General features: G+C 42.4%; 1 protein-coding gene across 3 annotated transcripts; it reads left to right on the top strand.

Moving 5' to 3' along the window:
* Positions 1-1,359: 1,359 nt before the first annotated feature.
* LOC138798684 (DPY30 domain-containing protein 1-like) lies at positions 1,360-15,760 on the top strand. Of its 3 annotated transcripts, none has more exons than XM_069979225.1 (5): positions 1,360-1,399; positions 7,270-7,439; positions 8,317-8,439; positions 10,151-10,252; positions 15,301-15,760. In XM_069979225.1, exons 1-5 carry the CDS (start codon positions 1,378-1,380, stop codon positions 15,571-15,573), a joined length of 690 nt encoding a protein of 229 aa, XP_069835326.1. In that variant the 5' UTR covers positions 1,360-1,377; the 3' UTR covers positions 15,574-15,760. The 3 variants fall into 3 exon arrangements, with proteins under 3 accessions (XP_069835326.1, XP_069835325.1, XP_069835327.1); XM_069979224.1 differs by having other exon boundaries at positions 10,148-10,252; XM_069979226.1 differs by lacking the exon at positions 1,360-1,399 and adding an exon at positions 3,077-3,258 and having other exon boundaries at positions 10,148-10,252.
* The last annotated feature ends 242 nt before the right edge of the window (positions 15,761-16,002 follow it).

The raw sequence follows: 16,002 nt of genomic DNA, 5'->3' as shown, positions 1-16,002 counted from the left end.
TACTGGAAGACCTGTATTAAAAAGTACAGTGATACCTTGGTTTAACAGTAACTTGGATTGAGAGCATTTTGCAAGAAGAGCTTACAGTTTTTCTAAATTGTTACTTGGTTTAAGAGCATTTCTTTGGTTTAGCTGTACTGGATGGGAGGGGAGTGGGGGAGGGGTATGGTCTGTATAGCGTGGTGTACTCTGACCTATAATGTGCCTGCACTTACACTCAGCTATACATACTGCTGCTTTTATGTGGCTGCACTCACACTCAGCTATACATACTGCTGCTATAATGTGCCTGCACTTACACTCAGCCATTTACACTGCTGTACAGAGAAGTTACTGTCACTTTCCTCCTGCACAGCTCTGTGATTCTCTCTTCCTGATTGGTCCATGCTGAACACACCCCCTTACCTATTGCTGTCATGTGACCACACAGACCTCTGACAGTAGCTCAGCTTCTCTATTCTAGCCTGTTGTACTACACTACTGCATTATGGGGATCTGCAGTGCCATTCTGCATGTACAAACTGCTGCTGCTTTTTGCAGTTACTATACATTATACACCACATGCTGATTGCTATACTATACAGTAATTTATAATATCACATATTCAGCTGTTTTTAAATATTTGTTTAATTTGATTTACATGTTATTCAGAATTAAAAAAAATCATTACTTTGAGGATGTGGAAGCAATTGTCTGCATTTCAATGATTTCTTATAGGAAAATTTGTTTTGGTTTAAGAGTGATTTGGATTACAAGCATAGTCCCAGAACAATTTATGCGCGTAATCCAAGACACCATTGTATAGTCTAATACGCTTTAGTATAACCAAACAAAATGTCTATGAGTGAAGCCATAGAAGACAAATGTGTGGCAAAAAGACACACTTTGAGTATTTTCACAAGCCCACTATACACTATAGGCAAGTTTAGCACACCAGGTTATTTTCTTACTATACTTAGTGAACATAGCCTAATTTATAGAACATACAAACACACATAGTTTCTGACAACTGTTCAGCCTGTAGTAACCTCAGTATTACCATACTGACAAGCAGCGTGCCTGTGTTGAATATTTACATGAGTAAAGGAGCTATTGTAAGTGCAACTATAAGAGATACTGAGTAAATATGTAGACAGGCTGTGTACTCTCTCAGGGGACTGTCTTGGCATTTATTCCTATTGTACACAAGGTTTCTGGAGGAGTGTTCAGAAGGACCAATAAAATTTAGCTAAGTAATCAGAAGGAGGGTGGAGAAGTGACCGAGATCCGACATTGGTGGGCCAGGCACATGCCCCTTTGTTTTGCTACTTAACCCATTTTGAGCTGTATCTGAAGGATACTTCAAATATAAAAGGCCAACTAGTAAAGGTCGTGTCCATGCAGAGAGGTATTCACTTGGGTAACTATAATAATGGCCATTTCCTTTTTCATTAGAGGCAGAATTAAAGACACATTCATCTGGTAATATAGGTGTACAGACAATACTAACATGAGGTCTCTATAAGAAATTACATGGCAGGACCAGTCTTTCGATGCATAACACGCATATAGCAGACTCTAAAGTGCAAAGTGTTGGTGACCACCCTGCAGGGGTGTTAAACACAGAAAGGGGGGACAACAAGGAGACAGGAAAAGTTTTTTTTTTCAACTTTCCTAACTGTTGGAGCAATGACTAGGGTGATTTGAGGCACAGACTTCTATAACCATTTCAATGGACTGACTGGTGGATGGTTGCTACAACTGTTTAGTACAATGTTGGTCCTGCTACTGTTTATGCTCCTTGTTTTCTGTAAGGGACACAGTCCTCTCCAGACAATGGAAAGAGATCCAGCAGCTCTGACCTCACATCTCCTCTCACTCTCTAGCAGAGGCTCCAAACTTCATAGCACCCTGTCATTTGACGCATATACCTGTAGCTCTGTATCTGCTACAAAGGACAACTGGCAACCAATTATGCTGGCTTCACATTGCCTTAATATTGTGAAAAAGCGCCAATAAAATTTATTTAGCAAAAATGCTAGCGACCAAATGTTGGCTGGAAGTCAGTGGAATGATATGATATGCCTTACACGTGGGCTCTGTTGCAGTTTTTCAAAAACGTAGCATGATATGGCATTTTTATTTTTTTGCTTTTTTGTACCCTTTTGGTCCAGCAACTACCTCATGTGATGGCAGAGGAAAAGGAAGTGCACACCTTCGTGCAAATAAAAATGGCTAAATCACAAAAAAAGATTATTCACGCATAAATAAAAAAACTCCAGAAAAAATGCAAACAGACGGGAAAAAAAGCCATGCAACGCAATGGCATTCATTTTTTCAGAGGACAGAATATTGCATGAAGTGTGTGGGCACCCTCAGGGTATGCCCACACTACTGAATCCCAATGGATCACCCACCGCGGATTCCGCAGCTCACCCCCACTCGTGGCAGGGCGCATCTCCTCTGGTCCCATAGGCTTCATTCTATGGCTTGGCAGATTCCGCCGTCTGCCCATCTGCCAAACCATAGAATAAAGCCTATGGGATCAGCAAAGATGTGTGTGGCGGCAAGTGGGAGCAAGCTGCGGAATCCGCCAGGATTCCGTACTGTGGACATACCCTCAGACTCCATTCAAAGAAACATCATGATTTTCTTTGTTGCTGTTATTGGCGCAGAGTTTGATCTGTAATGCATCTTTTATCTTGACATTAAATGACTGCTACATATAATTGCTAAGTTATTAGCTCATGCTAATTACAAATGTTAGGAATATAAGGCCTCGCAAAATAAGGGATAAAATGAAGAAGTAAAAGAATATATGGTATGAATGCAGTGAGCATGTAAAGACAAGACAATACACTGCATGTAGGTCTGTGAAGTAAAGCATACAGCAATATTATATATGGCCAGAAGAGGGCAGCGTCATACAAGTGAGCAAGCCAATGACGTCGTCTCCTCTGCCTCTTGGTCTCCAACAATATGGCCGCAAACTGTGAGTTTTCTGATACTTTTATTCGACAAACGACGCTGTGATCCTTAATATTACTGGATTGCGCTTGATTTAAATCAGAGTAATGTACTATTGTTTTATTGTTAGGGGTCGCAGTATTTTAGCTGCCGCAGTGAATAGTTGTCCATCGCAACATGGCTTCCTCTGGCGGCTTCCTACTCGGCGGCGCGACGCATTGATGTGACGTTGGTACGTCCCTACACGGTTGCTAGGATACCGGGGACGCATTCGGCTGTTTGTGAGGACGGGAACGCCGGGGACAGCGCAGGGTGAGTGAAATAATTGAGAGATTCCCGATGAAACATTGTACGGATAGATTGGTTCCGTCCATAGAGATGTTGGGTTCTGAAGCCGATCTGTACAGCGCAGGTTCCTGGCTATGGGACATTCTGACAGTGAGATTACACAGCAGGATACCCGGGTTATTTATCCTGGGGTCTGTCATGCCATCCACTGCCCTTTGGGAACTGTGTGCCTCTAAAAAGTGCAACCTGTGTGCACCCTCTACTAGTGCCCAGCAACGTGCTTCAATACATAGTGCACCTACCCTCTACTAGTGCCCAGCAACGTGCTTCAATACATAGTGCACCTACCCTCTACTAGTGCCCAGCAACGTGCTTTAATACATAGTGCACCTATCAGGGCCGGCTCCAGGTTTTTGTGGGCCCTTGGGCGAGAGAGCCTCAGCGGGCCCCTTTGTATAGCACACCTCGGGCCACACCTACCAAATGAAGTTTGACAAAATACCGAAAAAAAAAAACGTAATTCAGTAACTCACAGGTGACGTCTTCTTTGATCTGAGGCGATCGCTCCCCGTTTCCTCTCCATCTGGCCCAGACCACCATGATGATTTCTTCCAGCTACAATTCATCTCTTCAGAACCTGTCATACAAACATCTTAGACTCCGCACATTTCCAGCAACTTCCTTCCCTTTTTCCCACCCATAGACTCCCATACAGTAGTAACTCCACTGTTTGGTGTTATGTGCAGTAAAGTAAGGAGGTTTGTAGGTCCCGTGCTGTGCCCCCCATATAGTAATATTGTCCCCATGCTGTGCCCTCCATATAGTAATAATGTCCTCTGTCCCCATAGTAATGCCCCCTGCTCTGCCCCATAGTAATGTCCCCTGCCCCCATAGAAATGCCCCCTGCCCCCATAGAAATGCCCCCTGCTCTCCCTCAGCACAAGAAAATAAAAAAATAAAATCATACTCACTAATCCGGGCGGGGGACGGGTCCTCTTCTCCCTTGTGTGCGCCTTGTGGATCCACCAGCAGGCGTGATGACGTCATCGCTCTGCGCCTGTTGGTGAGATCGGATCCAGGCAGGGATGAGACTAGAATGGAGTTGCTAGAAGGAGGTCCTCCCCCTGGAGTCTGTATTCTAGCTTCTTCACCATAGAGCAGGCTAGAATGGAGTTACAATCAGGAGACATTACATGAGGTATACCAGGGGGAACTACAACTCCCAGCATGTCCAGCCTGTTATTATGGGAGATCAGAGGACATTACAGGAGGAGATATAATAGGACTACAACTCCCAGCGTGTCCAGCCTGTTATTATGGGAGATCAGAGGACATTACAGGAGGAGATATAATAGGACTACAACTCCCAGCATGGACAGCCTGTTATTATGGGAGATCAGACGACATTACAGGAGGAGATATAATAGGCCTACAACTCCCAGCGTGTCCAGCCTGTTATTATGGGAGATCAGAGGACATTACAGGAAGAGATATAATAGGACTACAACTCCCAGCATGGACAGCCTGTTATTATGGGAGATCAGAGGACATTACAGGAGGAGATATAATAGGACTACAACTCCCAGCGTGTCCAGCCTGTTATTATGAGAGATCAAAGGACATTACAGGAGGAGATTTAAGAGGAGTACTACAACTCCCAGCATGGACAGCCTGTTATTATGGGAGATCAGAGGACATCACAGGAGGAGATTTAAGAGGAGTACTACAACTCCCAGCATGGACAGCCTGTTATTATGGGAGATCAGAGGACATTACAGAAGGAGATATAAGAGGAGGACTACAACTCCCAGCGTGGACAGCCTGTTATTATGGGAGATCAGAGGCCATTACAAAAGGAGATATAAGAGGAGGACTAAAACTCACAGCATACAGAGGGAAGGTATAAGTGAGCCCCGCGCCCTCATGTCACATGACAATGATCACAGGTCCTTCATCCACCTGCATCCTCTCCCGTTCTCAGCTCCGCCCCCTTATGAAATCACCACAGGTCCTTCCCCAGTGCAGCAAACACGGCAGGTCCTTCCCCAGCCCCTCCAGCCCTCCCCCGGACTTGGGGTCGGCAGCACCTGCTCCCCCGGGGGTCGGTGATGCGGCGGGCGTCTGGCTCACTGCTCGGGCAAGTGTCGGGGTCCCTTGGGCGGCCGTGGGCCCCGGCACTTGCCCGAGTATGCCGGGTGCTGATGCCGGCCCTGGCACCTATACAGAGTGCGTGCCACAGTGTGCCTGTACATAGTGCCAGGCAGAGTGCACCTATACATAGTGCCAGGCAGAGAGCTCCTATACATAGTGCCAGGCAGAGTGCTCCTATACATAGTGCCAGGCAGAGTGCACCTATACATAGTGCCAGGCAGAGTGCACCTATACATAGTGCCAGGCAGAGAGCTCCTATACATAGTGCCAGGCAGAGTGCTCCTATACATAGTGCCAGGCAGAGTGCTCCTATACATAGTGCCAGGCAGAGTGCACCTATACATAGTGCCAGGCAGAGTGCACCTATACATAGTGCCAGGCAGAGTGCACCTATACATAGTGCCAAGCATAGTGCACCTGTACATAGTGCCAGGCAGAGTGCATCTAAACATAGTGCACATATACAGAGTGCACCTATACATTGTGCCAGGCAGAGTGCACCTATACATAGTGCCAGGCAGAGTACATCTATACATAGTGCCAAGCAGAGTGCACCTATACATAGTGCCAGGCAGAGTGCATCTATACATAGTGCCAGGCAGAGTGCATCTATACATAGTGCCAGGCAGAGTGCATTTATACATAGTGCCAGGCAGAGTGCACCTATACATAGTGCCATAATAGCTTGGGGGGTAATTACTGTGAGGTATAATATCTAGGGTAGTTAAGTACTGTGAGGTATAATAGCTTGGGGGGTAATTACTGTGACATATAATAGCTTGGGGGATAATAACTGTGAGGTATAATAGCTTGGGGGGTAATTACTGTGACATATAATAGCTTGGGGGGGGGCTAATAACTGTGAGGTATAATAGCTTGGGGGTAATTATTGTGAGGTATAATAGCTGGGGGGTAATTTCTGTGAGGTATAATAGGGTGGGGGGTAATTACTGTGAGGTATAATAGCTTGGGGGCGGGATTAATTACTGTGAGGTATAATAGATGGGGGGGTTATTATTGTGAGGTATAATAGCTAGGGGGGTTAATTACTGTGAGGTATAATAGCTTGGGGGGTAATAACTGTTAGGTATAATATCTGGGGGTTAATTACTGTGAGGTATAATAGCTGGGGGGGTTAATTACTGTGTGGTATAATAGCTTGGGGGGTAATTACTGTGAGGTATAATAGCTTGGGGGGTAATTACTGTGAGGTATAATAGTTTAAGGGAGGGATTAATTACTGTGAGGTATAATAGTTTAGGGGAGGGATTAATTACTGTGAGGTATAATAGCTGGGGGGGTTTAATTATGGTGGTTTTACACGGAACGATGTATCGTTCAAATTTGCACGATAACGGTCGAATTGGAACGATAATCGTACGTGTAAACGCAGCGAACGATCAAGCGACGAGCGAAAAATCGTTCATTTTGATCTTTCAACAAGTTCTCAAATCGTCGTTGATCGTTCGCAAAAAATTTGCAGATCGTTCAGTGTAAACAGTCTTTCAACGATTTCCCCTATGTGTGAGATAGGCTTAAGCGATCGCAAAACGAATATTCCGTACGATGTATCGTTCCGTCTAAACACTGATCGTTATAAAAAAAAAATTGTTCATTCAAAATCGTTAATCGTGCGATTGGGCGAATTATCGCTCTGTGTAAAACCACCATTACTGTGAGGTATAATAGCTTGGGGGTAATTACTGTAAGGTATAGTAGTTGGGGGGGGTGTAATTACTGTGAGGTATAATAGCTTGGGGGTAGTAGCTGTGAGGTATAATAGCTTGGGGGGTAATTACTGTGAGGTATAGCTAGGGGCATATCACCTACATATGGGGACTCCATCATTTTTTTATCTAATAATACATTTTGTTTTTTTAATAGATTTGGAAAACCTGTGTCAAACAATGGATTCCGAATATGTGAAGAGATCTCTAGGGAAATGCCTGGCAGAAGGACTGGCAGAAATAGTAGAGAAAAGACCAGCGGACCCAATTGAGTATCTTGCACGCTTTATCTACAAGTACAGAAGCAATCTAGATGAACATGAGAAGGTAACATGAGCCATCTATGGAACAATCTCATTATTCTATAAATGCTTGCCACATGATGAACCATCAATACTATGTTGGTATCAAAGACAGCCTTAGTAAATGGGGGGCCTGCGGACTGGAGTGCCAGGGGCGCACACCACAGTCAATACCTGTCAGCTAACAGCCATTTCCCGATTCAAATGAACGTTTGCTATAGCTAAACGTTCATGTGTTCCCTATGGGGAGAAGAATTCCTGCGCACCTGACCACCAACATCATCATCAGCAAGAAGAGTAAAGAGATGATGTCTGGTATATCTGTTCAGTAGGGAGGAGGAAGGCAGAACATCTTGTCTTCTTGCCACCCAGTAAGCGTCTGGGTCTTTGTTAAAACTAGAAACAAGGGGCCTTTTAGAGAAGTCACCTGCTTTATTGTGGACTAGTCCAGACCTGCATGGTATATATGACCAGATATAATAGTTTACCCAAGACACAAGTACATTGCCAAATCCATGTACAGTATACTTTATGCAGTCTTGTTCTTATAACACATTGACTCATGTTCTTTGGGAAAAAAGAGGTTGTCATATCAACTGTGTTTATCATTTATTACCTATGACCTCCAGGATGCCCACCAATCAAGAGAATGGCAGTCCCTGAATGGAACAGTAATATGTGAGTACTGCTGCATTCATTGCCTTTAGGACTATCAGTGCCATAGCAGTGAATGACAGCAGTAGTCACTGGTGCACTGCTGCTCCTTTCAAAAGAGGCAATCAGGGGATGTCATTTGTTTGATCAGTGAGGGTCCTGTAGGTTGGACCCCCAGCATTTATAGATGTATCATCTTTCCTGCCAATTCTGATTTTTCTTATTTTTTTCTTCTTCTTACTTTTAAGAGGAGGCTGGAGAGGGATCAGCTAGAAAGAGAGAAAGAAGAGGCAAGACAAGAACTGGAGACGATGGAAAAACTAAAGCAAGAAGAACTTTTGATTCAGCAGAAGATTGAGGAGCAGCAGAAGGTGGGAGAAGTCGCTTGCTCCTCCTGATTGGCCCGTGTAGTAGGGCCTTTATACAATTGTGATCAACTATTTACTATTCAGTTGGCACTTGTTAAGAGGACCGTTTTGTTGGTCCAGTTGTAAGGAATTAAGAGCAGTAGTTAGGTCATCCCTTCATTCCATTAGTGTCAGCAGTACACGCAGTGGTGTGCTACTGAGAACAATCTTGCTGTATAAGAAAGCAGATGAATGAGTATGCCGATTTTGCCAATTATTGCTCCGTGTAATAGAGATCACAATCAGCAGATGAAATAATCATCGGCTGATCGTTTCTTTAGGTCCAGACCTAAAATCATCAGTTGTCCTCCTATATACCTCTCCTCGCTTCCTGATGTCCTGGCACTGTGTGAAGTCACAGGCTGCTCAGCCAAATACCGTGTAATAGGGCCCTTACTCAGCTTTTTATGGAGATTGGATCTGTATATAAAATATGAAGATAAACAACTGAATTTACAGAGGAGGACATAGCAAGACAGGTAATCCCCAGTTGCATGGTGGCTACTTAGATGAATGTCTATCTGTGTAATAGAAGGATGGCTCAGGTCCATATGCCTTACTAATGCAAAAGAACAGGGGTAACAGACCCTGTAATAGCTAAAGCGAATGTACAAGCGGGTACACTGCTTTAAGATTTCAACATCAATAGGCCGACGTGGGGATGCTGGTACCGCTATGCTTTTTTTTTTTTTTTAACCGTGGCCCGGTATCCGCGCACGGTGGCGGTCAATTTTTCCTGTCAACGACCCAGCCTGACATTTTGCCCTCCCCTCTGTGACGCTTTAACATTGTAATATGGTATGAGACAATGTCTAATGAGTTACCATGAACTGTGGTGAGTATACGTCCCAATAATAATTTTTTGCGAACTGCTTCTTTAAAGGGGTACTCCAGCGAAAGGCTTTTTCCCAGTAATTGAAACACATTACAAAGTTATATAACTTTGTAATATACTTCAATCACCTATCTGCCCCCCTTCCCTATCTTTTCCCCCTCAATCCCCCACCAGGAAGTGAAGTCAACTCATTCTTACCTAATGACTGTTGACCCCAGGCTTTTCTGTGGCAGCCATTTTGTGACAATGACATCATTAAGAGGGAGTCTAAGCTCTGTTAGGCCAACCTCCCTTTGTCAGATGACACAGGTTGCTCAGCTCTGATTGGTTGAGCAAGATGTAAGCCATCTTACAGTTTTACAGAGTCAGTTAGACATCACAGGAGACAAAGTGCATCATGGGAAAGCCCAAACCAGGAAGCAAATAGAAAATGAAGCCACCAACTGGAGGTCAGCGACCTGCAAACAGCGGGAAATTCAAACGGAGACAGACTCAGGAGGGATAGTAAGTGTGAAAACTATGTTTATGATTGATTGTTTTCTTGGTTTTTTTTATTAGTGCTGGAGTACCCCTTTAAAGTAAATCAGTTTACTTATATGGCCTGCACAGACAGGAATCTGTTATTGAAGTTTTTGAACCATTTACATAGATAATGTGTTGATCTGAGCACACTGTAGTGTTTACAGGCCCTGTAGGGGGAAAGTATTATAATTAATTGGAAATCAGTTATTCTTTATAGATAGGCGGGTGAATAAGAAAGCATACTACCTAGAGAAGCCCTTTAATAGGAAGAACATGTAACTGTAGCAGCTTTTAATGCAGATTGTTTTATTTCAGAAGAAACTTTTAGAGGAACATCCCCAAAAAACTATAGCAGAACTTACAGAAAAGTTTGGTGCCCCTCATTTGGCCACTGTGAAAGAGACAGATGAAAGTTTGGCTGTAAGTATTCCGTATATATCATCCTTCTTTCTCTAGAGGCATCTTGACTGTACAAGGGTTGTTTTTGCACATTTTCTTGATACATTTATTTATTTCATCATTGGTCACTTTTTGGGGGGAATTCATGGTTAAAAAACAAGTTGCAAAAACCTTAAAGCAGGTTCAGACCCTGTCCAGTCACTAGAATGAGACTACCCACACGCATGCTCCTTTCCCTGCCTGCCAGTGTCTGTGAGTCCTAGACAGACCCCTAGCAATACAAAGAAATGATGACCAATCCTCAAGGGCATAGATATGTTAAAAATGTTAGGTGGGTAAGTTTATATATTTAAATGTTTAACAATAACCAACAGTCAGAGATAAGTGCACTTGGTTAATACAGACGCTGAACAGTATTAACAGATCAGAATGTATTGCGATATACTCAAGGTGTCCTTCAAAACATTGTCAGCCAACATTGTATACATTGGTTGTATAAAGGATATGGCTAGTATGAATAGATGAATGGTATATATCCATTGGCATTATAATAGAGTAGAAAAGAAAAGGCAAATGCATGACATATATGACCCATGAACACACAAACAAGAAACGAAAACCTTCTGAAGCTTTTTAGCGAAAAGTGAGAATGGAACCAATTCTTCTGGTTCCTAGGTGGGGGACACTCCGGCTCACCCCAGATTAATAGTTGGACCCTTGGCCAAGATCCTTTTTTGGTACCATGTGGTTAAACAGAAGCACTCCTGAATAGACTGTCATATCAGCAGGGGCAACAAGGCAATGTAGCTCTCCCAACACTCAAAAAATTTTCCACATGAGTTTCCTTTGTCTGTGAGGCTTTCACCCAGTCCATCCTCATGATGAAAGATAATTTCTCAAGAAATAGCTTGAATGGAGGGGGAGTTGTATGATTCCAAGTGTGCAGTATAGTTTTTACACCTGCAGCAAACAACATATATAATAGCTTCCTACCACCCGCAGAGCAAGGAAAATCATGAGAGTCCACATAGCCAAAGATGACCCAAATAGGTGGCTAAGTTTAATATACAAACATATACAGTAGGTAAAAAGACACCAATATCAAACCACAGGGCCCTTGGGGTGAAGATATACACTATCAATAAATACTGTAAACATTAAAATAATGAACAATAATAGCAAAAGTGAAAACAGCCCAGTAATGGTTAAAGCTGTGTTTTTTCAATACGGTAAGCAATATGGCAACTAGTCTTTCTTAAACGTGGTATGGAGAGAGAGACAGAGTAGTTGCCATATTGCATACCTAAACTACTGAGGAAGGGGCTCTGTGCCCTGAAACACGTTTAGCTATCACTTATACCATTGCACAGTATCCCTTAATCACCTGTCTCCTGTCTACCTGTCTCCATATATGAACTTAAAATACATCCAGCACCATTGTATTATCCTGCTGACCCACTAGAGCATGGGTCTCTAAACTGCGGCCCTCCAGCTGTTGCGAAACTACAACTCCCATCATGCCTGGGCAGCTAAAGCTTTGGATTTGGCTGTCCAGGCATGATGAGAAATGTAGTTTTGCAACAGCTGGAGGGCCGCAGTTTGAAGACCCATGCACTAGAGTCTATTAAGTGGAGGATCTGGACTAAGATTACACCAGCAGGAGAACGTGATCCAGGAAAAGCCAATCATCGGAATACTATGTCGCAATTACCAGCCTGAGAATGGCACAAACAGTGGGCACGCTCTGTGGTGAGAGGTGCATAGCACCAACTGTTGACGAGCCTTCATTTACTAATATCTTAACGCTACTTTTCATCCTGCTATTACCGCATCTAATTAAAACTGGATGCAATGCAGGAGCATTAACTGTGCTTCCATCACTGTGCAACAATTCTACTCATTTCACAGTATGGAGCAATACATTATTTGTAGTTTGTGCCACTGGGCAATAACTTTGTTGCAATACCTCTCAATATCTTTTGCTATTATTGTTAATTTTTTTATTTGTTTACAGTATTTTTTTTATATATACAAAGATTAAAGTAATCAGATATAATCTGAGAGGAGCTTAACGTGCGTTGGGGAGAGGGAGCCACTATAGACCGCCGGACAATAGGTATACGGAGCACTTTGCTATTTTGCACTTTTGGAAGCTGGGCATTCTATATGTTTCTATACCCTGACTACACCTTAGTGATTGTACTTAGTATATCTCGTTGGCACATGCACTTAATATATATATCTAGTGTAGTTGTTTACCCAGGTTTTTCTGATATTATCCTGTCCAGGTGTAATCTGTGGTTTACCTGTATCATTTTCTGCATATCTCACAATTTTTTTTTAACATTGTGTGTCCTATTATATGTTTTGAATAAAGGAAATTAATATTTATTATCTTTGGACTTAGAGTATATTTATTGGTGTGTACAGTTTTTGTAGGATTTATGTGGTTGGCTAGAGTCACACCATACACATAGAATTTGGTCATATAAGATTCATATTAATACACCATATAGAGAAATATCTGATCAAAGGCCAAAAAGAGAAACCACTCAATATATACCAAATAATTGAAAACCTTATTATTTATACATAAAAATGTATTACATAAAAATACAAATGTCTAAATGTCATGAATGATGGTCTGCAAGGGGGGCAAGAGCAGTGCTTTTTCCACATCTAGCCCCCTTTGTGTGTTAGCAGTTGCAGACCATCATGTATGATATTAGGACATTTGTATAGTATGTTTTTAACCCTTTCCCGCACGAGGACGTAACTGTACGTCCTCGCGCGGGTGCGGGCGTTCAGAACGGGGCCGCGCGGCGACCCTGCTCTGAACCGCGGTGGTCCCGGGTGCCGCTTGTAGCCCGGACCGCAGGTATTAGCGGGCAAGGTCCGATCGCCGTGCCCGCTAATACAGTAATCAGATGCAGCTGTCAAACATGACAGCTGTATCCGATTACCGGACGCAGCACTTCCCTGGTGTCTAGTGGGGGAGATCGTACCGGAGGAGCGATCTCCCTGTCTGATGCCGGCCGGGGACTCGTCCAAGATGGCGCCGTCCCCGGCTCGGCACTCGTTTGTATTCGGCTGCAGCAGCCGAAAGCAAACGAGTGCCGATCTCATTAATCTTTGCTGTATATCTATACAGCAAAGATCTCAATGAGAGATCAAAGTATATATACTAGAAGTCCCCTTGGGGGGCTTCTAGTATATGTGTAAAAAAAAAAAAAAAAGTGCTATTAGTAAAAAGCCCCCTCCCCTAATAAAAGTCTGAATCACCCCCCTTTTCCCAGGTTATAAATAAAAGTAAACAAATAAATAAACATGTTTGCTATCGCCGCGTGCGTAATCGCCCGAACTATTAATTAATCACGTTCCTGATCTCGCACGGTAAACGGCGTCAGCGCAAAAAAATCCCAAAGTGCAAAATTGCACATTTTTGGTCGCATCAGTCCAGAAAAAATGTAATAAAAAGCGATCAAAAAGTGGTATATGCGCAATCAAGGTATCGATAGAAAGTAAACATCATGGCGCAAAAAATGACACCTCATACAGCCCCATAGACCAAAGGATAAAAGCGCTATAAGCCTGGGAATGGAGCGATTTTAAGGAATGTATATTTGTTAACAATGGTTTGAATTTTTTACAGGCCATCAGATACAGTATAAGTTATACATGTTATATATCGTTTTAATTGTAACGACTTGAGGAACATGCTTAACTAGTCAGTTTTACCTCAGGGCGAATGGCGGAAAAAACGAAAACGCAAAAACGAAAATTAACCTGGTCCCGAAGGGGTTAAAAAGCAATTAATTGTTTGGTATTTGTTGAGTGGTTCAGTATTTATTGATGAGTGTATATCTTCACCACAGGGGCCCTGTGGTTTAATATTAGTGTATTTAAACCTACTGTACTCTGTATGATTGTACATCATATTAAACTTACCCACCTAACATTTTTAACATAGGTACAGTATAGTCAAGTAACACTCAGACACTGACCGTTCAAAACTTTTGATATGTCTCTCTGACATAGCAAAAGTGTTATCTATTGACATATATGCCTCTAACTATCCTAATGGAGATTGACCACACATTTTGATAGTATTAAAGGTCAGTATGCAGGAAGATGCCATTCACATTTCTTTATTTTCTACATTTATTGAATTAGTTATCTAATTTTATGATCATGCTATGTGGGTCATGTCTCTTAGGGTATATTCACACAATGTATTATTCTTTTAAAGAATGGCCACCGTTTTCAATGAAAACGGCGTCCGTTCTTTCAGCCTGGGCGGCATTACATTGTCTAATTTTAAATCTGCCTAATACTTAGACAGTGTAAACCTAGGAACCTTTCATGCGGCGCAATATGCGGCTGTGTATGGCTGCAAACAAGAGTTGTTCAGCAAGATCAGCTACGGGTTACCCCTCTCCGGGGCCTGATAGGAGAGATAACTGATAGTGGAACGATTGCCTGCCTGTCAGTTATTGAAGGTATATGGCCATCTTAACTTTACTAATGGTTATTGGTTTGCCTGATTTTGGATAACCCTGTTATCTGTAAACCGCACCCCTTGTCAGACAGGTCATAAGAAGCGTCTGAAACCCTAAGGTGAGTCTTTATCACACGCCGTGTTTCATACAGTCCCTTTAACAACTGTTTTTCTTCATCTTTAGCATCCACTCATGCCATTTTTGTTCGCCTCCATGTTTATCATGACTTTATATATGTCAACAAAAGTTTACATAGTAACATATAAGGTAATGCTGTTTAAGGGGTTTATAATGAGATTATAAAGTTACTCATTCACTTAATTCTGATGTATGGGCATAGATCGGTCCCCACATTGGCCCTACACAATAAAGGTCAAATAATACAAGATCTAGCTTTAGGAAAGTATATACCTTTTTCCTATGATTTTGTTACATACAATATTATCTGTAAAATAAATTGTGTAGCTACTTTTAGCCATCTTATTGCCGAGAGCTGCTTTGAGGAGCCAAGTTTTAAAATTTTCTATTTACCATCAAATAATTCTTAAATCTGTTCAATCCTACATAAAGGGCGGTAAACAGAAGAGCCTGGATATTCACCCTGAGGACACAACAGTATCACAAGACACCAAAAAAAACAATGAAGATCAGAACCGTTTTGGAGAGAGTCAGGAAAACTCTGAAGCAATGGAAGGACAGAACGATGCACAGGCCCCAGAGGTTCCTACAAGTAATAGTTTGCCTGTAGATGACCATGTCACCCCTGTGGATACAGCCAACACCAATACTGAGCAAAATGAATCCAGAATGGAACCTGAAACTGATGCGCAACAAGACATATAACCTTTCCAAGATCTCTCTCTCTCTTTGTTTTCTTTCGAAGTGGCCATCATGGTTGGTCTTTTTACCGTTTGAGCAAACCTTTCTTACATGTCAGTTGAGCCATGAATTATATAAAGCCATAAAATGCAAATCTAGAAGAAGTTTTCAGAAAATGTTGTGACCTATATTAAAATTGTAATATTTGTTATATTGTTATGTAGTGTGTTATATGCAGTGTGGGTTTTGGTAGCTATGGTTCTGTTTGTTGCATTAATTACAGACAGAAAAAAAATGTTTTTTGTTGATGGGCATCCTCTTAGATCATTTTAGACTTTCCCTTTTAGATATTCACACATAGCAAATACTCTACAGCATATATGCCACGTGAACATACCCTTAGGGTATGTGCACACTACAGAATAAGTTAGTAACCTGCAAGCGAAGTCCATG

This window comes from Dendropsophus ebraccatus, chromosome 8, assembly GCF_027789765.1.
Source record: "Dendropsophus ebraccatus isolate aDenEbr1 chromosome 8, aDenEbr1.pat, whole genome shotgun sequence".
In the NCBI taxonomy this organism is placed as follows: Eukaryota; Metazoa; Chordata; class Amphibia; order Anura; family Hylidae; genus Dendropsophus; species Dendropsophus ebraccatus.
Note: the sequence above shows the minus strand (reverse complement) of the source record. Positions and strands in the feature narration are given on the sequence as shown.

Coding starts and splice junctions, on each gene's coding strand:
- LOC138798684 (XM_069979224.1), top strand. CDS start 1,378: ATGCAGAGAGGTATTCACTTGG. Junction 8,440..10,147: donor AGATTGAGGAGCAGCAGAAG/GTGGGAGAAGTC, acceptor GTTTTATTTCAG/AAGAAACTTTTAGAGGAACA. Junction 10,253..15,300: donor AGACAGATGAAAGTTTGGCT/GTAAGTATTCCG, acceptor TCCTACATAAAG/GGCGGTAAACAGAAGAGCCT.